This window comes from Symsagittifera roscoffensis, chromosome 1 (assembly GCF_963678635.1).
Source record: "Symsagittifera roscoffensis chromosome 1, txSymRosc1.1, whole genome shotgun sequence".
NCBI lineage: Eukaryota > Metazoa > Xenacoelomorpha > Acoela > Convolutidae > Symsagittifera > Symsagittifera roscoffensis.
The window spans coordinates 63,118,559-63,144,876 of NC_087062.1; the positions used below are offsets into that span (position 1 = coordinate 63,118,559).

Genomic DNA, 26,318 nt, shown 5'->3' on the forward strand with positions numbered 1-26,318 from the left:
TTGCTTCAAGTAGATAGAAAGTAGATTATCTAATAAATTAGGCAGAATTATAGCTAATCTTATCGTGTTTTGAAGTTTTTTGAAAATACCCAAAAACTTACCATTCACTTACCATGTTCCAAAAAACTATTTAAAAGACCTTCATCACACAATCTACACGTAATTAACCTTTGATATTTACAAATTAGATAACACGCGCCAAAAATTTTGCGAAAAAAACTAGACATTTCCACTCAAAAACCAAAAAAAAAAACGTTTTTCTTACCATTATCTTACCATCACACAAACCATAAAACCTTACCATTAGTATTCCCTATCTTAATACATTGTAAACTCTATACCCAATCTTAATACATAGCATCGAAGACCATAAATCTATAACGTGTCTTAATACATGGGGTCTTCCATGCTCCCCCCTCCCCCCTGATCACCTCCAACATCTACTACTAGTAGCATAACATAATTTCATTTCACTTTTCTGCTTACACACTGCCAACAAAAAATCGCCAAACAATTGAGTTGACCTCCACAGACGGTAAAAGCTCCAAATCTATGGAAAAATACTAGTCATACAAATTTCATGCATTTTGCTGAAAAGGTATCATCGAGTTTCAAAGAACTTTTCTTTTGTTTTGGCATAACAGTCGGTATATGGTCATAAAAAAAGAAAGCCTCCTGTCCTAAATCCTAAAGTCATTTGTTCTTCGCCTGCTCATTAATTCGCCTGCTCGCTCTTTTTTTCGCGAAAAATTAATAATAGTGTAAAACAACACCTACATACTTCAATTATTCTTTCTTTCGACTATATCACAAAATGATGAGAAAGACCAACAGCGTGAATAGTTTTTTTTGCACTTTTTTTTTACTCCACTAACAACTTTTAAACGGAACAGTGTCAATTAGAAAATAATGTTGAAGCTATTCCTGTCGTGATTTGAATTCTTGATAACAAGAAAAAAAGTAGTCTAAAAAAAATTAGATGTCATTTTGATTCACGAATTCTTTTAAATATTTCCAAGTTTGGTGAAGATCGGATAACTTCTCTTCATTTTAACGAAGATTTGTTTCGGATATGAATCTAATGCAAGTTTTAATTACCTTGAATCCTGTGGCGGTGACCTTTCTTTTGACTTTTTCTCCAATTTTTGAATCGAAGAAAGAGACGGAACAGTTTCCTTGGCGTGGTTTTTTTTTCAAATAAAATTTGAACAACAACTTGCCGTCTTGAACAATTTTCTAATACCACTTGGAAGGTTTTGAAGTGCTGAGCTTAATTTTGAAAAAAAAATTCAACTGGAATTATTTTAGCAAAGGTTTCAAATAAAGTTTGTTGAAAACTTTTCTCTAAACTTTTTTGATGGACGCTTAAAGAAATTCAGACATATCAGGTTCAATCAAGGTTTTGTGGTCGATGTAGTAATTTGTCTTACCATTTTTAAGAAAAAAAATTATAGAACGCCTAAAATATTTCTGTTCGAAAAAAAATTATAAACCTAAATTTAGTCTAATCCAATGTACCTTAACAATTCATATAAATAGTGGATGTTGGGCTGAGCAAGGGGAGGGGCGTGGAGCAGACTACATGTATTAACATACGTTATAGATTTACGGTCTGCCGCGCTATGTTTTAAAACTGAGTATAGAGTCTTAATGTATTAGATCAGGAATAGAATTGGTAACGTTTCAGTGTTTCTGTCATAGTATGAGAATGGTAAGATAAAGTTTTTTTTTATAAATTTTCCCGTGGATTTTGTATGGAAATCTCAATTTTTTTTGCAATAAAAAGAGGCGCAACATATAATTGCTGAAATTTTTTTGGGCATTATTGGTACAGTGTATATTGAAATCAAAATTGTATGCTGATTGGTGTCATGGTAAGACAATGGTAAGAGTTCTGCAAAAATTCTTCCCATGTTCCATTGTCTCAGCATGTTACCAATAAACACTCTCTGGTTTTTTATGTACATTCTACTCATCAAAACAACACAATTTTGAAACAATTATTTTACGTGTCCGATTTTTTTGCAAAAAATCTCGCGATTTCCATTCAAAAACTAAAAAAAAAAACTATTAGCTATTTTTACCCAAAAAACAACCCAAGATGATCGAGTTCATGCAAGAAGTTTGAGTTCATGAGAACTGATGCAGTGTAATTGTAGTATAGGCTACTCAGTGTTTTATTGATTTTATCAAACTATTCTATAAAGTTGCTGTAAATTTTTATAAGATGCAGTGATTTTTAAACTTTCCTTACTTAATTTTTTTCTCAACAACCTCGATTCTTTTTTCACTTTTCAGGAGGTTTTAACAAAGTTGTTGCAATTTGTAACACTCTACAAAAGCTAAAAATCAAAATTGGTCATCAAAGTTTTATTTTTTGAAAATAAAAACTAAGAAAATCTCATTTTTTCTGCAAAAACTCTTCCCTGTTCCATTGTTTTAGCATGCTACCAATAAACTTTCTATGGTTTTTTATGCACGCACTACTCATAAAACATAACAATTTTTTACCAATTATTTTACGTGCCCGTTACGAATAAACCAATTATTCTAGAGATTTCCATTCAAAAACCACAAAAAAAAACTATTTTATCCTACCAACCTCTTACCATGACACATAGACTGAAACCTTACCAACTCTATTCCTTATTCAAACACATTGTAGACTCTATAACCAATTTCAATACATAGCGCGGCAGACTGTAAATGTATAACGCATGTAATGCATGAGGTCTGCCCCACTCCTTCCCCCTCTGCTCAGCCCCAACATTTTCGATTTTTATAGAAGGAATTTATGAAGCTGTGGCTTTCGCACATCGTACAATTTTTCAAAGCGGCATTTAACATAAAACTGCAGTTCTCAAACATCGTGAAGCTAGTTTTTTTAAAAAACAAAGTTTTGATTTCAAATTAAATCAAGAATCATGGAGTTTAAACCATATAGTTTCAAGAAGTATAATCATAGAGTTTAAAGAAGTTTTTTATATATATTTGCTCAGCATATATCAAGTGTTCAATTGTTTTGATATTGTCATGTTAAACAGAGAAAGTTTGTGCCCCCTCCTGAAGAGATTCAAAGTTGCACTGGCTCAACGAAAATGTCACGACGCCTTCTTTTCTTTTAGAGTTCACAAACTTGGTCATATCTTGTTCGCACATTTCATTACCATTTTCCCTTACTCCTTTTCTGGCTAGAATGTGATCGAGTCGTGAATCAAGAAGCCGTTTGACACGATTAGAGTTCGACGCGAAGAATTCGTAACACCGCCGTCGGAAGTAGTAGCTGCTCGCCAAATAGAGCACTGGGTTCAGGGCAAAGTGTATGACATAGCTCATGTAGAGAATACTCCCTACCTTGTTCACCTCCTAAAAATATTTAGTCTTAATTAGTCCTAAAATAAGTTAGTGTCAATTACATAGCATTTACGAAAATTTTTGTGAGGAAAGGAACCGATCGCGGTTTATTATACTTATCACTGCGAACCGTTGTTGCTCACTCATTTTCATAATCGTAATTTGAAATTCGAAATTTGAACCCTATTTGAACTTAATTCGAGCAGTCAAATAAGTGACAACGCAAAAAAAAATTGCTTCTGGGCGAAGCGGATTTGTTGCTCTTTTAGCGGATTTGTTTCCAGATTACAACAGAACAATATCGATTGTTTGAATCATCAAACTGAGGAGCAAAAAACTTCTCGATAAAAAAGTTTGTTAGATTCCATGACCTACTTTTGAAAATGAATCTATTATTGAGACAATTCAGAATCCTGCAGATTTATTCATAATGAAAAATTGCATGCAGGAAAAATTTGATCTTTTCACTGAAAAAACTTAGCCAATAAATAGAAGTAAGCAATAAAGCCAAACATGAAATACTCTTAAAACAATACATCAATACAGGACACGGACACAGTCAATTATCACAGTTTTACATTGCCTGAAAAAGTGCTAAGAAAGTAAATGCATAACTTCGAAAACTAGAGAGTAAAAAAATAGACAAAGCATAAAACCAAAATCAATAAATATATTGAAATCAAAATTGTATGCTGATTGGTGTCATGGTAAGACAATGGTAAGAGTTCTGCAAAAATTTTTCCCATGTTCCATTGTCTCAGCATGTTACCAATAAACACTCTCTGGTTTTTTATGTAAATTCTACTCATAAACAACATAATTTTGAACCAATTATTTTACGTGTCCGATTTTTTTGCAAAAAATCTCGCGATTTCCATTCAAAAACTAAAAAGAAACTATTGGCTATTTTTACCCAAAAAACAACCCAAGATGATCGAGTTCATGCAAGAAGTTTGAGTTCATGAGAACTGATGCAGTGTAGTTATAGTATAGGCTACTCAGTGTTTTATTGATTTTATGAAAAAATTCTATAAAGTTGCTGTAAATTTTTATAAGATGCAGTGATTTTTAAACTTTCCTTGCTTAATTTTTTTCTCAACAACCTCGATTCTTTTTTTCACTTTTCAGGAGGTTTCAACAAAGTTGTTGCAATCTGTAACACTCTACAAAAGCTAAAAATCAAAATTGGTCATCGAAGTTTTATTTTTTGAAAATAAAAACTAAGAAAATCTCATTTTTTCTGCAAAAACTCTTCCCTGTTCCATTGTTTTAGCATGCTACCAATAAATTTTCTATGGTTTTTTATGCACACACTACTCATAAAACATAACAATTTTTTACCAATTATTTTACGTGCCCGTTACGAATAAACCAATTATTCTAGAGATTTCCATTCAAAAACCACAAAAAAAAACTATTTTATCCTACCAATCTCTTACCATGACACATAGACTGAAACCTTACCAACTCTATTCCTTATTCAAACACATTATAGACTCTATAACCAATTTCAATACATAGCGCGGCAGACTGTAAATGTATAACGCATGTAATGCATGAGGTCTGCCCCACCCCTTCCCCCTCTGCTCAGCCCCAACATTTTCGATTTTTATAGAAGGAATTTATGAAGCTGTGGCTTTCGCACATCGTACAAATTTTCAAAGCGGCATTTAACATAAAACTGCAGTTCTCAAACATCGTGAAGCTAGTTTTTTATAAAAACAAAGTTTTGATTTCAAATTAAATCAAGAATCATGGAGTTTAAACCATATAGTTTCAAGAAGTATAATCATAGAGTTTAAAGAAGTTTTTTATATATATTTGCTCAGCATATATCAAGTGTTCAATTGTTTTGATATTGTCATGTTAAACAGAAAAAGTTTGTGCCCCCTCCTGAAGAGATTCAAAGTTGCACTGGCTCAACGAAAATGTCACGACGCCTTCTTTTCTTTTAGAGTTCACAAACTTGGTCATATCTTGTTCGCACATTTCATTAACACTTTCCCTTACTCCTTTTCTGGCTAGAATGTGATCGAGTCGTGAAGCGAGAAGCCGTTTGACACGATTAGAGTTCGACGCTAAGAATTCGTAACACCGCCGTCGGAAGTAGTAGCTGCTCGCCAAATAGAGCACTGGGTTCAGGGCAAAGTGTATGACATAGCTCATGTAGAGAATACTCCCTACCTTGTTCACCTCCTAAAAATATTTAGTCTTAATTAGTCCTAAAATAAGTTAGTGTCAATTACATAGCATTTACGAAAATTTTTGTGAGGAAAGGAACCGATCGCGGTTTATTATACTTATCACTGCGAACCGTTGTTGCTCACTCATTTTCATAATCGTAATTTGAAATTCGAAATTTGAACCCTATTTGAACTTAATTCGAGCAGTCAAATAAGTGACAACGCAAAAAAACTTGCTTCTGGGCGAAGCGGATTTGTGGTTCTTTTAGCGGATTTGTTTCCAGATTACAACAGAACAATATCGATTGTTTGAATCATCAAACTGAGGAGCAAAAAACTTCTCGATAAAAAAGTTTGTTAGATTCCGTGACCTACTTTTGAAAATTAATCTATTATTGAGACAATTCAGAATCCTGCAGATTTATTCATAATGAAAAATTGCATGCAGGAAAAATTTGATCTTTTCACTGAAAAATCTTAGCCAATAAATAGAAGTAAGCAATAAACCCAAACATGAAATACTCTTAAAACAATACATCAATACAGGACACGGACACAGTCAATTATCACAGTTTTACATTGCCTGTAAAAGTGCTAAGAAAGTAAATGCATAACGTCGAAAACTAGAGAGTAAAAAAATAGACAAAGCATAAAACCAAAATCAATAAATATATGTTTTTTGAATTTACGAAAATATGTGCCGAAAAATCAAGGGTTACTATTCTTTGACCCAATTCAACTTTTCATTAAAAATAAGTGACAAAAATTTGTATGCTATCCGAATGGTATCTATTTGCAAAGCTTAAAAATGGAAAGATATTTATTTTTTGATCATTTTTGTGAGCTTCTGGGGTTCGAAAACGCCATTTTGGCCAGATTGCAATCTTTTCATTTTTGAAATTGAACCAGGCAGTTGCAGCGAATTTAACCACCTCAAAAAACCTCCAAACTCAGTTCAGGCATTGGCGTCCGTTTCGTTTGTAAGCAGACACAAAAAGTATCACTTCGTATCAGAATGAAAAAATTTTACTTGCATTCGATGGGTAATTTTTAGCAGGATTCCAAAGTAGATTTGTTGAAATTATTGAAGTCTTTGGTTGTTTTTGAATTTATTGTGTTTTTTTGGGGTTGCAGTTTTGGGATAGCTCATGTGCACTATTTTTACAAAATTTTTATCAATTGTTTGTCCAGCCCCGCCAAATTGACGGCTCGGAAATCATTCCAAATTGAATTGAAACAAGCTATTAGGTCAACAAACTTTGACTAGACGCAAAACTTATAAAACTATTCGTTGCGAGCACGACACTGAGCAGAGCAAACCAAACATGAAAAAACTTGAACTAAGGATGGTATTGTATTAGTTAGAAAAAAAACAAATTTTAATTGATTAATTAAGTTCAGATTATTTAGGTCAATAGAAAAATTTACATTGACGCAGTCATCAATCAACCAATCTGGCATGTGGGGAGTTCCCCCATTCTGGCAAAATCACACAAATCCAACCAACGCCATGGGAAGACATACACTTCAACTGACACTGATATCTTTAGAAAATATCAAACAAGAGAAACTCTGAAATCGTTGAAACTTGAAGGCCCATAGCGTTGGTTGGCGAACAACAAAAAAATCAGCTTCAGCAAAAGTTGAACGTCTAGCTGAAAACTTAGAAGAGAAAAGAAGACTCGATCAAAGTGAAAACTTGTAACGAAAATTTCAGTTAAGTGCGCTTGTAAGAAGCCGACAAGATAATCTACTCAATGCTATAATTGGCATCAGATAACGAGAGGAAGCGTATATTTGCCCAGAAACTCACCAAGGTAAAGTCCTTCGGAGTGATTTAGGAAAACTATAGAATTACCTCAACCAAGCATTGTAGGTCTGAACAGGTCGACTAAAAAATTACCTCAACCAAGCATTGTAGGTCTAAAAAAGTAGGTCTGAACAGGTTGTTTTCCAGGGGTAGAGCTGCGTACGGTTCTGTGCGAAACTTGAGTAAAGCAAGCGTGTGTCAAAAAAGAAAGTAGAACAGTTTTTACAAACCAAAACAACGTATACAAAACTTGGTCCCCCAATCAGACGTTTCCGAAAGCTTTTTCAAAATATATCAATGAAATTTGGTGTATGGATTTGGCATTTGTGGAAAAACTAGCGAGTCAAAACAAGGGAGTCAAATATTTATTGGTTGCTGTTGATGTTTTTTTTTGCAATTTGAGAGAGTTCGAACCATGAAAAATAATATTGCTAAAGACATACTGCAAGCTTTCAAAAAAATGATTTCTCGAAAAAACACTGCTGAAAAACTTTGTGTTGATAAAGTAACAGAATATGGAAAAACTTTCAAACAATTAGCATAGAAAAAAACATTGAAGTTTACTCGACAATGAGTGAAACAAAAGCTGCATTTGCAGAGAGAGCCATTGAACTATTAAAACACATTATTTACCGCTACATAGAAGATCACGGTGAAAAATTCATTCACTAGTTGCCGCTTTTTGTGTCTACAATGAATTGTCACATCAAAAGATCTATTGCAAAATCACCTAGTGATGTCAAGAATTTTGATTTCCTCTCAATTCTGTACAATAAACCTCTAACAAGGTATAGGAAACTATAACTCAAAGTTGGAGACAGAGTGAGAATTTCGAGGAATGATATTCCGTTCCGAAAAGGATACAAACCACAATTTATAGATGAAATTTTTGAAATTTCGGCAAAATCTACTAAAAAGTCTCCAATATACATCATCAAAGTTCTTGAAAAAGAAGAAATTCTGGGAAAATTTTATGAAAAAGAGCTGAGAAAAAGTTCAGATTAAAGGTAAATCATTTTTTAAACTAAATTTCTATAAATCAGTTGTCATGGATTCTTTTACTATTGAGTTAGTTTCCAACGCTTCTTTCAATTGTTATCCGAGTAACAGTCTTAGTTCTTTTACAAACTTTCTACGCGATCAAATACATTTGAAAGGAGAATGGGAGGTTGCTATTTCAGAAATAACTTACCCCTCTTTGTACCAAAATGTTACTGAGGGAAAAATTACATTCGTAGATGGTAGAGAAAGTTTTGAGGAGAAAAGAAAGATTGGACCGATGCATATGGAACCAGGATTGTAGCCAACTATTGTTGATATAGTTGTAGCCATGAACAACAAAAATCGGGAACGTCTAGGTGCTCAAGCTTTTGAATATAATGGAATCTATGTATCAGAAAAGGTATATAAAATTACTCAAAAGGTTGCCGTTCATTTACCTGAGAATCAATCAGTGTATATTATTCAAAGTTCTGACTTGAGTTACATTTTTGGTTGTGATTTAATACAAAAACAAACAGGGGTTATTATGAAAGGAAAAGGACCACCTTATCCTCAGTATTCCTACGACATTATAAGAATACATTCTTTGATGATATATAGTGATATTATAGAATAAAACATAGTCGGTGCTACAAAAACTCCATTTTTGCGTTGTATTCCATTCATCTCCAAAGTAAAAGTTGGAGATATAATTTCTACAGGACAGTACATGAATTATCAGTCTTTTACAAGTTTACAGTTCAAAAAACTATTGAAAAATTTTTTCCATAGCATCAAGATAGAAATAAGAGATAGTACCGGTAAAAAAATTCCTTCTGTGTCCGTAGGAATTACTCGAGTTGTTCTCTTGTTCCGCAAGATTTCGAATAATCATTTTTGATTTAAACTTCATAAGAAATGGTTGCTCAAAATTTATCTGATTTCCCGATTTTTTGAGGACATGCAAGACAGCGTGGAAAAGGTTTGGGAGCTTTTGCGCAAAGTCTTGGGAGAACTGCAATCCCCTTTATTAAAAAATATATAATCTCAGCTGCGAGAAGAATTGGGGCAGATTTGTTTGAAATTGCTGCTCCAGAGATTGGGGAAATTGTTAGTGGACGTAATCAACTCAAAACATTTGCAAAAGATGTGGGAACAAAAACAGTTCGGAAACAATTGGGAGGTGGAAAAAAGAATTAAGAACGTAGAACTGGTGGAACCAGATCCATTTCTCGAAAAAGTAGATCGAAAAACAGTCGCTCTCGCAAAGACATTTTTGACAATAGAAAATGAGTGTAAACCAAAGTCATTTTTGGTACGGGGCTTTTAGAAATTCTTCATTGGAGACTTTTGATAAAGTCCCAGTTTTGGAAACAATTATGTCATCTTACACACAAGGAGTATTCCCCAGCACTTCTCTAGATGAAAGCAGTATTGAGTTTGAAATTGAAACAGATCGCAACATCTACTTGGATATGCGTGATACCCATCTTGGTTTTAAGCTTCATTTATTCAAAGGAAGATTGTTCGATGCTTTCAAAAAATAAAAAGCAGAACATAAAGCAAAATCGGAGGAAGATTCAGATGAGGAACCTCAAACTTACTTAACTTATGTAAACAATCTACTACATTCTCTGTTCTTCAACCGTGAAGTTTATTTTAACAATACAATGGTTTACAACGCCAGTGGTTTACATCCTCATAAGGCACAAATGTCGAACGAATTTAACTCGTCAGCAGTGAGAAATGAAGCAATATTTGCTTGTCATGGATACAGTTTTGAACATTATCCTGATGCTTTTGATATGCATCCATTCACTGATAGAGCAAATTCCTTAGAAACAGGGATAACTTTTTCACTCTATGGGATGCTCGTCATTGATTTGTTTACTTGCAAAAAATTGATGCTGCCAAATACCAAAGTTCGAATTAAACTTATTCGAGCTATACCTAATTTTTACATGCTATCTGATAACCCAAATGTCAGTCTGAAAATTGTTGACTGTTCGCTGTTTACTAGAAGAGTTCTAGTTGCTGAACCTAATCATCATAACTTGCAATGGAATCTGGAAAGAGAACCTGCTCAATACAATTACATGGAAACTATAGCAAGAACCTTTATCATTCCATCTGGTCAAAACCAGTTCATTCAAGAAAATATTTTCAATAACGCTCCAATAAGGAGAATAGCTGCTGCAATGAATACAAATTCAACTGCTGCAGGATCTTTTCATGAAAACCCTTTCAGCTATCAGACATTTCATTTAAGAGGACTTATTCGGGGTGGAAGAGCAATTGTTTCATTAGATACAACTTCTCCTTGTCGACCTTGTGTTACAACAATGAAAGCATTGCAGTTTAATGAAGAATTCCCAGCTCTTCCTATGGAAGATTTTCAAAATCACTACTTTCTAGTTTTCGATTTGACTTCACTACAGAACAGTTGCATTATCCAGAACTTAGTGGAGAAAGCTTGAGATTAGAAATGTTTTTCCAGTTTCCCTAGGAGCAAGTAACGAAAGTGATAGTCTTGGGAGAAAGACTATCAAATGTCCAAATCGACAAATTTGGAACAGTCGCTAAAAATGGTTAGTTTTTTTTTGAGTTTTCAGGTTCGTATAAAAGTGTTGTAACTTTTTTGGGATATTCAATGTTTTTGTCTCTGTACTATCTATTTTGTTTTTCTTCAGACTTAAATCTCCAGAAAAAGCAGATAATGAATGCTGTTTAATTGAAAACCCAAGAATTTCTTCAACCTAGACTGTAAACCAGTGTTAAATAATCTTTGTCCAGTTCACAAGTTTTGAGTATGGGACTTTGTTGATTCAATACATAAATCTGCGTAAGTCAACTTTATTTTTTTTCAACCTAAATTACCATATCAAACTATATATTTATTTGTTTCAGATGTAAACTAGCTAACAGTTGCAAAGATGGATAATTTTTCACTTCTGTAAACTATTGAAAGAATTCCTGAATTCAGGTTCAAGTACATGAGATCTTACCCTTCCGATAACGTTCCTCGACTAACAAAATACTCTTTTGCAATTGTTAACTCAGCCCCAAGCAATGATAGAGGGGAACACTGGATCATGATAGCACGATTGGACAAAACTTACTTTTTTGCTGATTCTTTGGGTCGAAAAAGAACAATATATTCCGTTCTAACAAATAAGAATTGGCGAATGGTTCTCAGAAAACTACAAAAAACTGATAATTTGTGTGGATTTTACGCAATTTATTCAGCATTTCTTCTTTTTAAATTCTACCCGAGAAACTTGAATAAAATTCATGATGTACATCTTTTGAATTTTATAAGTAATTTTATGTAAATATAAAGTTTTTTATTTGTAAGTGTAACTTATGGCAGTAAATTTACTATATGACGCAGTGATTTATTTATTTTCTTTGTATTTTAAGTTTTTTTTCTCAAATTTTTGACTTTTTTTGAAGTTTCAGTAGGTTTCAGCTTTGCTTCAAGTAGATAGAAAGTAGATTACCTAATAAATTAGGCAGAATTATAGCTAATCTTATCGTGTTTTGAAGTTTTTTGAAAATACCCAAAAACTTACCATTCACTTACCATGTTCCAAAAAACTATTTAAAAGACCTTCATCACACAATCTACACGTAATTAACCTTTGATATTTACAAATTAGATAACACGCGCCAAAAATTTTGCGAAAAAAAACAAGACATTTCCACTCAAAAACCAAAAAAAAACGTTTTTTTACCATTATCTTACGATCACACAAACCATAAAACCTTACCATTGGTATTCCCTATCTTAATACTTTGTAAACTCTATACCCAATCTTAATACGTAGCATCGAAGACCGGAAATCTATAACGTGTCTTAATACATGGGGTCTTCCATGCTCCCCCCCCCCCCTGATCACCTCCAACATCTACTACTAGTAGCATAACATAATTTCCTTTCACTTTTCTGCTTACACACTGCAAACAAAAAATCGCCAAACAATTGAGTTGACCTCCACAGACGGTAAAAGCTCCAAATCTATGGAAAAATACTAGTCATACAAATTTCATGCATTTTGCTGAAAAGGTATCATCGAGTTTCAAAGAACTTTTCTTTTGTTTTGGCATAACAGTCGGTATATGGTCATAAAAAAAGAAAGCCTCCTGTCCTAAATCCTAAAGTCATTTGTTCTTCGCCTGCTCATTAATTCGCCTGCTCGCTCTTTTTTTCGCGAAAAATTAATAATAGTGTAAAACAACACCTACATACTTCAATTATTCTTTCTTTCGACTATATCACAAAATGATGAGAAAGACCAACAGCGTGAATAGTTTTTTTTTGCACTTTTTTTACTCCACTAACAACTTTTAAAGGGAACAGTGTCAATTAGAAAATAATGTTGAAGCTATTCCTGTCGTGATTTGAATTCTTGATAACAATAAAAAAAGTAATCTAAAAAAAATTGATGTCATTTTGATTCACGAATTCTTTTAAATATTTCCAAGTTTGGTGAAGATCGGATAACTTCTCTTCATTTTAACGAAGATTTGTTTCGGATATGAATCTAATGCAAGTTTTAATTACCTTGAATCCTGTGGCGGTGACCTTTCTTTTGACTTTTTCTCCAATTTTTGAATCGAAGAAAGAGACGGAACAGTTTCCTTGGCGTGGTTTTTTTTTCAAATAAAATTTGAACAACAACTTGCCGTCTTGAACAATTTTCTAATACCACTTGGAAGGTTTTGAAGTGCTGAGCTTAATTTTGAAAAAAAAATTCAACTGGAATTATTTTAGCAAAGGTTTCAAATAAAGTTTGTTGAAAACTTTTCTCTAAACTTTTTTGATGGACGCTTAAAGAAATTCAGACATATCAGGTTCAATCAAGGTTTTGTGGTCGATGTAGTAATTTGTCTTACCATTTTTAAGAAAAAAAATTATAGAACGCCTAAAATATTTCTGTTCGAAAAAAAATTATAAACCTAAATTTAGTCTAATCCAATGTACCTTAACAATTCATATAAATAGTGGATGTTGGGCTGAGCAAGGGGAGGGGCGTGGAGCAGACTACATGTATTAACATACGTTATAGATTTACGGTCTGCCGCGCTATGTTTTAAAACTGAGTATAGAGTCTTAATGTATTAGATCAGGAATAGAATTGGTAACGTTTCAGTGTTTCTGTCATAGTATGAGAATGGTAAGATAAAGTTTTTTTTTATAAATTTTCCCGTGGATTTTGTATGGAAATCTCAATTTTTTTTGCAATAAAAAGAGGCGCAACATATAATTGCTGAAATTTTTTTGGGCATTATTGGTACAGTGTATATTGAAATCAAAATTGTATGCTGATTGGTGTCATGGTAAGACAATGGTAAGAGTTCTGCAAAAATTCTTCCCATGTTCCATTGTCTCAGCATGTTACCAATAAAGACTCTCTGGTTTTTTATGTACATTCTACTCATAAAACAACACAATTTTGAAACAATTATTTTACGTGTCCGATTTTTTTGCAAAAAATCTCGCGATTTCCATTCAAAAACTAAAAAAAAGCTATTAGCTATTTTTACCCAAAAAACAACCCAAGATGATCGAGTTCATGCAAGAAGTTTGAGTTCATGAGAACTGATGCAGTGTAGTTATAGTATAGGCTACTCAGTATTTTATTGATTTTATGAAAATATTCTATAAAGTTGCTGTAAATTTTTATAAGATGCAGTGATTTTTAAACTTTCCTTGCTTAATTTTTTTCTCAACAACCTCGATTCTTTTTTTCACTTTTCAGGAGGTTTCAACAAAGTTGTTGCAATCTGTAACACTCTACAAAAGCTAAAAATCAAAATTGGTCATCAAAGTTTTATTTTTTGAAAATAAAAACTAAGAAAATCTCATTTTTTTTCTGCAAAAACTCTTCCCTGTTCCATTGTTTTAGCATGCTACCAATAAACTTTATATGGTTTTTTATGCACACACTACTCATAAAACATAACAATTTTTTACCAATTATTTTACGTGCCCGTTACGAATAAACCAATTATTCTAGAGATTTCCATTCAAAAACCACAAAAAAAACTATTTTATCCTACCAATCTCTTACCATGACACATAGACTGAAACCTTACCAACTCTATTCCTTATTCAAACACATTGTAGACTCTATAACCAATTTCAATACATAGCGCGGCAGACTGTAAATGTATAACGCATGTAATGCATGAGGTCTGCCCCATCCCTTCCCCCTCTGCTCAGCCCCAACATTTTCGATTTTTATAGAAGGAAATTATGAAGATGTGGCTTTCGCACATCGTACAAATTTTCCAAGCGGCATTAAACATAAAATTGCAGTTCTCAAGCATCGTGAAGCTAGTTTAAAAAAAAAGTTTTGATTTCAAATTAAATCAAGAATCATGGAGTTTAAACCATATAGTTTCAAGAAGTATAATCATAGAGTTTAAAGAAGTTTTTTATATATATTTGCTCAGCATATATCAAGTGTTCAATTGTTTTGATATTGTCATGTTAAACAGAGAAAGTTTGTGCCCCCTCCTGAAGAGATTCAAAGTTGCACTGGCTCAACGAAAATGTCACGACGCCTTCTTTTCTTTTAGAGTTCACAAACTTGGTCATATCTTGTTCGCACATTTCATTACCACTTTCCCTTACTCCTTTTCTGGCTAGAAGTTGATCGAGTCGTGAAGCGAGAAGCCGTTTGACACGATTAGAGTTCGACGCGAAGAATTCGTAACACCGCCGTCGGAAGTAGTAGCTGCTCGCCATATAGAGCACTGGGTTCAGGGCAAAGTGTATGACATAGCTCATGTAGAGAATACTCCCTACCTTGTTCACCTCCTAAAATAATTTAGTCTTAATTAGTCTTAAAAAAAGTTAGTGTCAATTACATAGCATTTACGAAAATTTTTGTGAGGAAAGGAACCGATCGCGGTTTATTATACTTATCACTGCGAACCGTTGTTGCTCACTCATTTTTATAATCGTAATTTGACATTCAAAATTTGAACCCTATTTCAACTTAATTCGAGCAGTCAAATAAGTGACAACGCAAAAAAATGCTTCTGGGCTAAGCGGATTTGTTTCTCTTTTAGCGAAATTGTTTCCAGATTACAACAGAACAATATCGATTAAGCTGATCGAATGAACGAATCGTCAAATAAACTGGGGCGCAAAAAACCTCTCGATAAAAAAAAGTTTGTTAGATTCCATGACCTACTTTTGAAAAAAAATCTATTATTAAGACAATTCAGAATCCTGCAGATTTATTCATAATAAAAAATTGCATGCAGGATAAAATTGATCTTTTCACTGAAAAAACTTAAATAGAAGAAGTAAATAGAAGAAGTAAATAGATAGAAAAAGTAAGCAATAAAGCCAAAACATGAAATACTCTTAAAACAATACATCAATACAGGACATGGTCACAAAAATTATGAGTCAATTATCACAGTTTTCAATTGCCTGAAAAAGTGCCAAGAAAGTAAATGCATAACGTCGAAAACTAGAGAGTAAAAAAATAGAAAAAGCATAAAACCAAAATCAACAAATATATTTTTTTTGAATTTACGAAATTATGTGCCAAAAAATCAAGGGTTACTATTCATTGACCCAATTCAACTTTCCATTAAAAATAAGTGACAAAAATTTGTATGCTATCCGAATGGTATCTATTTGCAAAGCTTAAAAATGGAAAGATATTTATTTTTTGATCATTTTTGTGAGCTTCTGGGGTTCGAAAACGCCATTTTAGCCAGATTGCAATCTTTTCATTTAATCGCCTCATTTAATCGCCTCAAAAAACCTCCAAACTCAATTCAGGCATTGACGTCCGTTTCGTTTGTAAGCAGATACAAAAATTATCACTTCTTATCAGAATGAAAAAATTTTATTTGCATTCGATGGGCAATTCCAAAGTAGAAATTGTTAAAATTATTGAAGTCTTTGGTTGTTTTTGAATTTATTGTGTTTTTTTTTCGTCTAAGTTGCAGTTTTGGGATAGCTCATGTGCACTATTTTTACAAAAATTTTTATCAATTGTTTGTCCAGCCCCGCCAAATTGACGGCTCGGAAATCATTCCAAATTGAATTGAAACAAGCTATTAGGTCAACAAACTTTGACTAGACGCAAAATTTATAAAAAACTATTCGTTGTGAACAAGACACTGAACAGAGCAAAACAAACATGAAAAAACTTGAACTAAGGATGGTATTGTATTAGTCAGAAAGAAAAAACTTTAATTGATTAGTTAAGTTAAGATTATGTAATTTAATAGAAAAATTTATAATGACGCAGTCATCAATCAACCAATCTGGCATGTGGGGAGTTCCCCCATTCTGGCAAAATCACAGAAATTCGACCAAGGCCATGGGCAGACATATACTTCAGTTCAGGGGCGGATTTAGGGGGGGGGGGGGGGGGGGGGGGGCGGACGCCCCCCCCCCCTCAGGGATTCGACCCCCTGCCGACCCAAAGGGTCCCCCCTTTGACACTTTTTCAGAAATCCATTTTTGGCCGACCGACCCTAAAATTTTTCTAAAGGCGCCTTTGGCGCCAATAATACTAACTTTGAGGGGGAGCGCGCGCCAAAAAAAACGCGATTTTTTGTCAAAATTTTTCAAAAAGTGCCCAAAAACGGCTTTTTTGACTGTTTTTTCAAAAAAATGCCTGCGGAGCACAAAATTTAGCCGAAATAGGGGCAAAACAGTGCTTTGGGAGAGCTCGAAAAATCAATTTGGTCCACCTAAAAAAAAGGTCGTCAAAATTTTCGATTTTTTTTTGAAAATCCGCCCCCCCCCCCTCGAGAAAATCCTAGATCCACCCCTGCTTCAGTTGACACTGATAGCTTCAGAAAACATCAAACAAGAGAATCTTTGAAATCGTTGAAACTTGAAGGCCCATAGATAGAAAAACAACAAAACAAATCAGCTACAGCAAAAAATGAACGTCTAGTTGAAAACTTAGAAGAAAAAAAAGAATCGATCAAAATGAAAACGAGTCAATCAACTTGTAACGAAAATTTCAGTTAAGTGCGCTTGTAAGAAGCCGACAAGATAATCCACTCAATGCTATAATTGGCATCAGATAACGAGAGGAAGCGTATATTTGCCCAGAAACTCACTAAGGTAAAGTCCTTCGGAGGGGTTTAGGAAAACTATAGAATTACCTCAACCAAGCATTCAGCAGACAGCGGAATATTGGTATTGATCGCTACTAATTCCTGAATCGACACAAAAGAAAAAGAAACTGTTTGCAACAATTCTCGGGGGCGTTACCGGAGATGACCAAGAAACGCAAAAAAAAAAGAATGAACTTGGGATATCGTCCTGAACAAAATGAAGAACTACGACATGCGAAGGAAACTCTTAACAAAAACGCTGCCACCCAACATAGCCTAAAGCATAGCTTTGGTTGACAAAAACTTTTTACTTAGTCCTTATAAGATGACAAAAACCTGCAAATATTGTGCATAAAATTTTTGTAAATAAGCATCGGAGTTTTACCACAAATAACAACATATGTTAGCTTTATATTAAAAAAAACTGGGCTGAAGTGCTGCGGAAATTTTGTGAAAGACTATTTGGAGATATTTCCAGCAACAAAAGCTCTCTAACAGTAAGAAAGTGTTACAAAAAACCTGTGAATTGTGAAAAATTAAATTTATTGATGTTGAAAGAGAAGATGAAAACAAAACTAGGTTTGTAAATCTGTCGGATCAGCCTGCTCTATAAATTTATGTATATCAAGTGTGTTGTGGCGTACTTAACGCATGGTCAGAAGCGGGCGAAAGTGGTAAAAACGAATACCCAGTTTTGAACGTGACGACAAAACCTGATGAAGATGGAAAATAATTGCTAAGTTTCGAATTCAAAAGATTTGTACATATGAGCTTTCAAGTAGACTCTGCTGGTCCGAAAAAACTGCATTTCACGAAATAAAAATGAGAGATCCCTTTTTGAAGGTCAAACTAGTTGACTTAGCGACAAAAACCCCCTCTGTAGTTTCACGGAACATCCAATCAAGGTAGAAGGACAAAATTTCATCCAAATCAGATCCAACAGATAGGTTTTCGAGAAAACCCCAACTTTCATTACATACAATCATGAACGAAATACCCAGAAAAAGGCTCCCATACATTGGGACTGAAGTCTCTTAGAAAATTGAGGAAATCAGAAATAAAAAAAAACCTTTAAAATCTTTTCAGCTAAAGGGCGCAATAATGCCTTTACATTTTCATCGTCGGTTAATCAACAATTGGATAAATTGATATCCGAAAGTATCTTTTAAAAATGCTTAAAAATCACTCAAAAACTTAAAGAATTCAAACATTTCCACAAAAATAGAATTTTATGACCTATTTTTTTTTACTTGCAAGAAAGACAAGTCAATCAAAATAGCGTTGAATTTCACTACAGATTTTCAAGAAAAAACGTCTGATTACCTTGGATTTCAAAACACTTACCTCAATTAAAACTGAACAGTTTTACGAGCAAAGAACGCATGTCAGTATAGTAGGGTAAAATATCACATGTACTTCCAATTTTTTACCGGTTTTTACGGGTTGAATGACATGCCGAACAATTTTCAAAGAAAAATGAATTCAACCACTGGAAAAATGTTTTTGCTCGTGTTTAATTTGAGGATATTTCAAAATTTTCCAAAATAGCTTCAAAGACCACGGCAAAATCAAACAGTAAACTTATATCAAATCTTGAAAAACACAACTTTGCTGTAAAATGTCCAAGGTAAAAATTGCAATAACAAATTTGAAAAATTGAATATTATTTCTGACTCAGTATTTTTAGCATCGGGTGATAAAACCGCTAGAATTAAAACTATACCAATCCCTCGGTATTCAAAACAATTTTGTTCATTATTCGGCTCGCCTAATCAATCAAGAAAGAAAAAAACGCTTTTTAAACGCTTTTGAAAAATAAAATCAAAAACTGTTAACCTGCTGTTAAGTGCACTTTTGTTATAAAATGAGAGAACAGAGTAAAAAACCGATACTTCCCAAAACTGACAAGGTACTTTTCTAGAACCATTCCGTGGGAGTGATTGAAGAACAAGCTCATTTGCAAACATTTTTTTACATTTTTTGGAGCGAAATTTTCAACCAATCTTTTGGAACTATTGGCCCTTGTTTGGGCAGCTAATATTTATGAAAGAAGTTTACGGCTGGGATTTGTTTTTAATTATTTAGGCATAAACCTACAAAATCAAGTATTGAGGCTAAAACATTCCACAATTCTGGCAAAATCAAGTAATCAAGAAAAAACCTTGATTGCTTGATTTTCTTTTTACAATATAGAATGAAAAATTTGTAATGGCCACAACTTCAAAGGTTGAAACAAATTTTGCTTCATCGAAGACATTTTAAAAAAACATTTTAGTGGTCGAAAATTCTTTAAAGGAAGCCATAATTGAAGATAGTATAAAAACCCTTAATGAATTTGTAATTAACCATATTTCTTCCGTTGTATCAGCAAGTTTCGGCATTGAAAGTTGACTACTGAACAATCGTCTTTTTCAAGGGAAAATCGAAAGTCGAAAATGGGATCTGAAATTTTTTATAAGTAATTTCACAAGTTTGATGAGTTGTTATGCATCGAAAACAAACTGTGAAAATTTTTTCCTTAGAACAGTAGTCCTTAAAAAACTTCACCTATCCTATCCAGAACAAATTGGTATGAAGTTCCTTTCGGAATTCAGGAAGTGGCTACACATCAATAAGATTATTCATTTACATGGAAAAACTGCTCAGAATGCATTAAAGCAGTTGAAAGTGTTAGGCCTTTGTTAATCGGAAATCAGATCCACCAATTACCGGGATAAAACTTTGCAAACGAGGAAATTGACTAAAACAATCTGCTGAAAATTAGGAAACCCACTGCGGGTCCCATGAATTCCAATTGGGGTTCTTCTAAATAACCATACAGAACTTCAAAAATCAATTTTAAAATCATTTATAGAACCAAAAAATATCAAAAGAAAAATTTATACCGTTGCAGATCATTGTTCTAAAAGATTGGTCAACCGAAATATTTCTAAGGTTAAGTTCAAAAACAAATTATGTCGACCGAATCACCAAAACCTTTTTCAATTGATGCGTTTTCTGAAACTATCTAAAAATTTGGAGCACAATTCAGTCAGAATTAAATTGCATTATTATCAAAAAACACTTCAATAAAAATCAAACACCATTTGAAAAAAATTAAACCTGTCCAAAACTTTTAATCTGGACGACGAAAAAAAACAAGTTAGTCAAACAGAAAGGCTCTAACCGGGCTGCAAGCGACAGACTTGAAGTCAAAAATTCTTGATATTTTGTGAGAGAAAAGGAGCAGACCACCAGAAGTACAATTCCAACCCGAGCTCAACCTTTCAACAGAAATTTGCTCCTTCGAGAGGCCATTAAACATCCAACTGGATGCCACTAAAAGGTCCTGTGATGAAAAGTAATGTTTTTCAAAAATTTTAAATTGAAAAAACTTGAATCCTGATTACTGGCTTTTGGGCGAACAAACTGTATATATCTCGGACAGTCAAATTACAGTCAAATTAGTCAGCGGTGAAAATTTTTGGAAATCAGATATAACGTAACACCATTCCACCTGATGTTCAGTGTAAATTTAGACTGCCATCGAGCAAGACCTTCGACTGATTGCTTGAACAGCATCATTCCAGTACCGAAAACGACAGCAGACAGCCCAGCCTTGGAATCCCGGACGAGATTGCTCCATCAACACTTCTTGAATACATGACCTTCCTTCGGAGCAAAAACTACCAGACAGCCAAAACGCCGCAGAGTCCAAAATTTACTAAAAAGATCATGATTCTTCAGCAACGGAATTACCTGTGTACGAAATCGCGGATTCACCAGAACGTACAACTTTTCGTTTTTCATCTAGAGCACGTCGAAATGAAGGACCCCCAAAAATCTGTGGTGACAAACTTTTTGAAGACACAGAGACGAAGCGGAGCTTCGCACCACTTGCGAGAAAGCGCTAACAAAAAAGGCATAGGCAACCGAAAATAAAAATTTTCGAAAAAAAAACTAGATCATGTAAACTTTCATATGTCTCGATAGAAGTTGATTCCAGGCAAACATGCCAGACGTTTAAATTTTAAGTCAGCAGGAACGGATCAAAATTTACGAAAAGAAACATAGCCGACAACAACCTTTGTGCAAACACAAGTTGAGCCGAATAAGTTACAGTTTTGCTTAGATTGTTTACAGCACAAGAAAAATCAGTGATGTGGCAACTAAGTCAACAATCTATCTTTAAACTGAAACTACTTGAAACGAAAAAAAAAAAGATTTTCTTTACCTTTTGCTAAAAATCTTTCAGGTCCCCCTGAAATTAGAATGAACATTATTTGAACTTGCAACTACCAAGAAAATTGTCTCTAGTACAAGAAAAATCCGTGGTGTCAAGTAAGCCGACCAACTTTGAGCAGACACCAAGAACACCAAAAATTTTTTATGATTTTCTTTAAAAATCTTTCAGGTCCCCCTGAAATTAGAATGAACATTATTTGAACTTGCAACTACCAAGAAAATTGTCTCTAGTACAAGAAAAATCCGTGGTGTCAAGTAAGCCGACAAGAATTGGGCGAACAAAAGAAAATCAACTATTCAGTTTTCTCGGAATTTTTCTATTGAATTTCCTTGACAAAGAAAAAAAACATAATCCGGCCATGACTCGAATCCCAGACCTTGGGGTACAAAGCAACTGCTGTATCTCCAGGCCAAGGGTGAAGCAACCTGGAGCATGTTAAAAGAAGGTAACAAAAGAAGAGAAGAGAAGCTAAGAAGATAAGTGAAATGAAGTGATTCCACTGGTTTTGTTGAACTAGTTGTGAACCCGACAAAAGTCTAATTCCAGTTTGATAACGCTTGCTTATGGCATGCATAATAAAAAAAGTTGAAACCTGGATTTTTGATCTAGTAAATGCAAAAAAAAACCCTATTGTCTTGACTGAGGATAATATTAGCAACCACATTGTTTAAAGGAAAGAGCTTGCACTAAATTTCTGGTTGAGTAGACGATAAATTAGGCTTGATCCACTATCACGGACAAGCCAAACGGAACAATAAAGCAAACTAGTGGTTTTATGAATAAGGTCATTTTCTGGAAAAAAAACCAGGTAAATGAAGTCACAGAAGTCATCAAGGAATTAAGAGCTGAACACTTTACAGATTGCTATGATATGTATAGTGGTCTCATCAAACATTTGGAAAACATACTAGCAAGTTCTCCAACATAAATTTTTAATGACTGCTGTAACCTCAGGAACCAACCCAAACTGTTAAAAATTGTTAAAATAGGATCAATTTCCTGAAAAACATGATCAATGCTCCTTCAGACTATAGAACACTTTCGACTCTACCAATTCTGGGAAGATGTTATGCGCAACTTTCTAAATCAGACCAACCAAACGTAGACCTTTTTAATATACTCTAAAAAAATCAGCTTGATTTCAGATCAAAAATAACTCTGATGAAGCCGTCACCCAAGCGTTAGAAAATGTTTCAACGTCGTTAACGAACACAAACCTAACTGTTCAAATTTCATTTTGACCTCAAAATACTTTGATGCAGATGATGATTGATCTAACTTGCTAAACTGATAAGAACATGTTGTGATTCAGCGAGTTTCTGCTGAAGTTTTTGCAATTCTACCTTGGCACTCATTATCAGTATATCGAGACAATTTTTTTTGAGACAGAACTTATATTGGTATTTTTTGGTGTAACAAAGTGTTTTTTTGCAAGCAAAGTACACTCTTTTGAAGTCTTCATACTAAAAAGAAACTTTCACTCTCCAACATCAATTGCAGGAAAAAAAGATTAGTTAGAATAAAATTCGACACTAAAGTTCAAAAAATACATTCAAAAATCTGATGGAAGGATAACAAAATTTTTTTTAATGAAACTGAAATAAAGTATGTTGAATGTTCCAAACATTTTGGAAAACATCTCGACACAAATTGAAAATGACTCAGCACTTTGATCAAAACAAAAAAATGTATTATCTTTTGGAACTATTGTTACGCGGCAAAACCGAATCAAGACAAACATAATGGATTCATGAAAAAGGAAAAAAAGTGGGGCATATTGGAGAAAAAAATAGCAGTCGCAATGAACAGGGTGCGCGTCAGCATTTTCTGACAGCATTTTCTGACAGCAGGTGGGTGGCTCTGTGTTCTGTTGTTACTCGATGGGATCTTCTTTCTAGAGTACATTCTTTGGATAGCTTGTGGACGCCTGGTCATCCTTTTGAAGTCCCGAAAAGAAAAAGAAACTATCGCTCTCCCACATCAACCAACTTTGCTAAAGTGAAGGATTAGTTAAAAAAAAGAAAAATTGAGACTAAATTTCAAAAAAGACCTTGAAACACTATTGGACCCAAAAATCTAAAAGAAGACTGTCAAAGTTTTTTTCGACAACAACGAAATAGAAAATGTAGCATGTTTTAAAAAATTCGGAAATCATTTCGATAGCAAATTGAAGTTGATTCAGCACTTTCATTGATACATAAAAGTTTTGCAGCTACGTGGAGTGTTTTTTCATTGAAAATTTTTTTAACAGAACAATCACCTGCCTATAAAAACTTTTTGCGACCTATCATCCGATCTAGATTTTAACTTTACGCAAACAGCGACAAAATAAATTGTCAGACTAGGAAATGAAAAAAGAAGCTCACTAGAAAAAAATATATAAGCTCAAAGCGGATTCAATAACCATAATAATGCATGAAAAAAGAAAATAAACAACTTTAAAAAAGTTTGCGTACAAAACTTTGAAAATTATTGCGAAAAGTTTTTGTCAAGGATGCTAATTTGGTTAAATCAGATGTGCTATAACTGAATGCGAGTTAAACACAAATTATACCGAGAGATTATAAAATCATAATTTTGAAATACATAGATAAAAACTCGACAGAGGTTCGATCAGATCTAAAGTTCCGAAGAGGTTCAATTTTTTTTTGGATTTTTTTCTTCCGGATCATTTTTAAGAGGCACTTCTCTAAAGCAAGTGAATAGTTTTATTGATAATTTGTTTTGTAAAACTGCATTTTAGGAAATACGATTTTATTGGTCTATCTTCCAGATTTTTCTTTTGACGATTATGCACAATTTGTTGCTACTGGTTTCCAGGTCATGGCTAGAAATAAATACCGGAGAAAACAAAACAAAATTGAAAAGAATACGGTGGAAAAGAGGGTATAAAGAGGTGTACGCTTAACAAAATCTTACAAGTAGAACAATCCATTGGATTTAATCGCCAAAATTTTGTTGTTCTCCGCTTAATGAGACACCTTAAAATGGGCCACACTGGCTGAATGATGTCCGCGCATACGATTAAGGTTTGATTTTAAAAAAATTGCCTAAAAAATCTGTAACTACACATAGTCTGGAAACAAATTAGTACCATCAAAGTTATTTAGAAAGATCAACAGAAATGAGGTCATATTTTTTAGTACTTGTGTTCTGTTGTTACTCGATGGGATCTTCTTTCTGGAGTAAATCCTTTGGATAGCTTGTGGACGCCTGGTCATCCTTTTGAAGTCCCGAAAAGAAAAAGAAACTATTGCTCTCCCACATCAACCATCTTTGCTAAAGTGAAGGATTAGTTAAAAAAAGAAAAATTGAGACTAAATTTCAAAAAAGACCTTGAAACACTATTGGACCCAAAAATCTAAAAGAAGACTGTCAAAGTTTTTTTCGACAACAACGAAATAGAAAATGTAGCATGTTTTAAAAAATTCGGAAATCATTTCGATAGCAAATTGAAGTTGATTCAGCACTTTCATTGATACATAAAAGTTTTGCAGCTAGGTGGAGTGTTTTTTCATTGAAAATTTTTTTAACAGAACAATCACCTGCCTATAAAAATTTTTTGCGACCTATCATCCAATCTAGATTTTAACTTTACGCAAACAGCGACAAAATAAATTGTCAGACTAGGAAATGAAAGAAGAAGCTCACTAGAAAAAAATATCTAAGCTCAAAGCGAATTCAATAACCATAATAATGCATGAAAAAAGAAAATAAACAACTTAAAAAAGTTTGCGTACAAAACTTTGAAACTTATTGCGAAAAAGTTTTTGTCAAGGATGCTAATTTGGTCAAATCAGATGTGCTATAACTGAATGCGAGTTAAACACGAATTATACCAAGAGGTTATCAAATCATAATTTTGAAATACATAGATAAGAACTCGACAGAGGTTCGATCAGATCTAAAGTTCCGAAGAGGTTCAATTTTTTTTTGGATTTTTTTCACCCGGATCATTTTGTAAGAGGCACTTCTCTAAAGCAAGTGAATAGTTTTATTGATAATTTTTTTGTAAAACTGCTTTTTAGGAAATACGATTTTATTGGTCTATCTTCCAGACTTTTCTTTTGACGATTATGCACAACTTGTTTCTACTGGTTTCCAGGTCATGGCTAGAAATGAATACCGGAGAAAACAAAACAAAATTGAAAAGAATACGGTGGAAAAGAGGGTATAAAGAGGTGTACGCTTAACAAAATCTTACAAGTAGAACAATCCATTGGATTTAATAGCCCAAATTTTGTTCTGTTCTCCGCTTAATGAGACACCTTAAAATGGGCCACACTGGCTGAATGATGTCCTCGCATACGATTAAGGTTTGATTTTAAAAAAATTGCCTAAAAAATCTGTAACCACACATAGTTTGGAAGCAATTTAGTACCATCAAAATTATTTAGAAAGATCAACAGAAATGAGGTCATATTTTTTAGTACTTAAGAGTTATATTGCCTTTATAAGAGTTATATGACTGGGCGTCGATATGGAGCATATTATGCATGGCATATGAAACTGTTTTCTTTCTAATAATCATTAGCAACTCATTACATGAAATGTGAACTAAACAATTTGAGACCGCATTCTCAAGAAGAGTTTCAGGTGGGTGTTGAGCATTTAGTAACAGAAACGGGACCCTTTATCAGATGAAAAAGTCGACTCGCTC

General features: G+C 33.6%; 2 protein-coding genes across 2 annotated transcripts in view; both read right to left on the reverse strand.

The window, feature by feature from the left end:
- LOC134847372 (transmembrane 9 superfamily member 4-like) overlaps positions 1 to 26,318 on the reverse strand; it is a 530,188-nt gene that overhangs the window by 357,003 nt on the left and 146,867 nt on the right. The window lies entirely within an intron of this gene.
- The window catches only part of LOC134856879 (uncharacterized), a 33,926-nt gene continuing 22,396 nt past the window's right edge, over positions 14,789 to 26,318 (reverse strand). Inside the window, exon 8 of the mRNA XM_063873174.1 lies at positions 14,789 to 15,154. Coding sequence (XP_063729244.1) covers positions 14,825 to 15,154 — 330 coding nt within the window. The 3' untranslated portion in view covers positions 14,789 to 14,824. The remainder of the gene's footprint in view (positions 15,155 to 26,318) is intronic.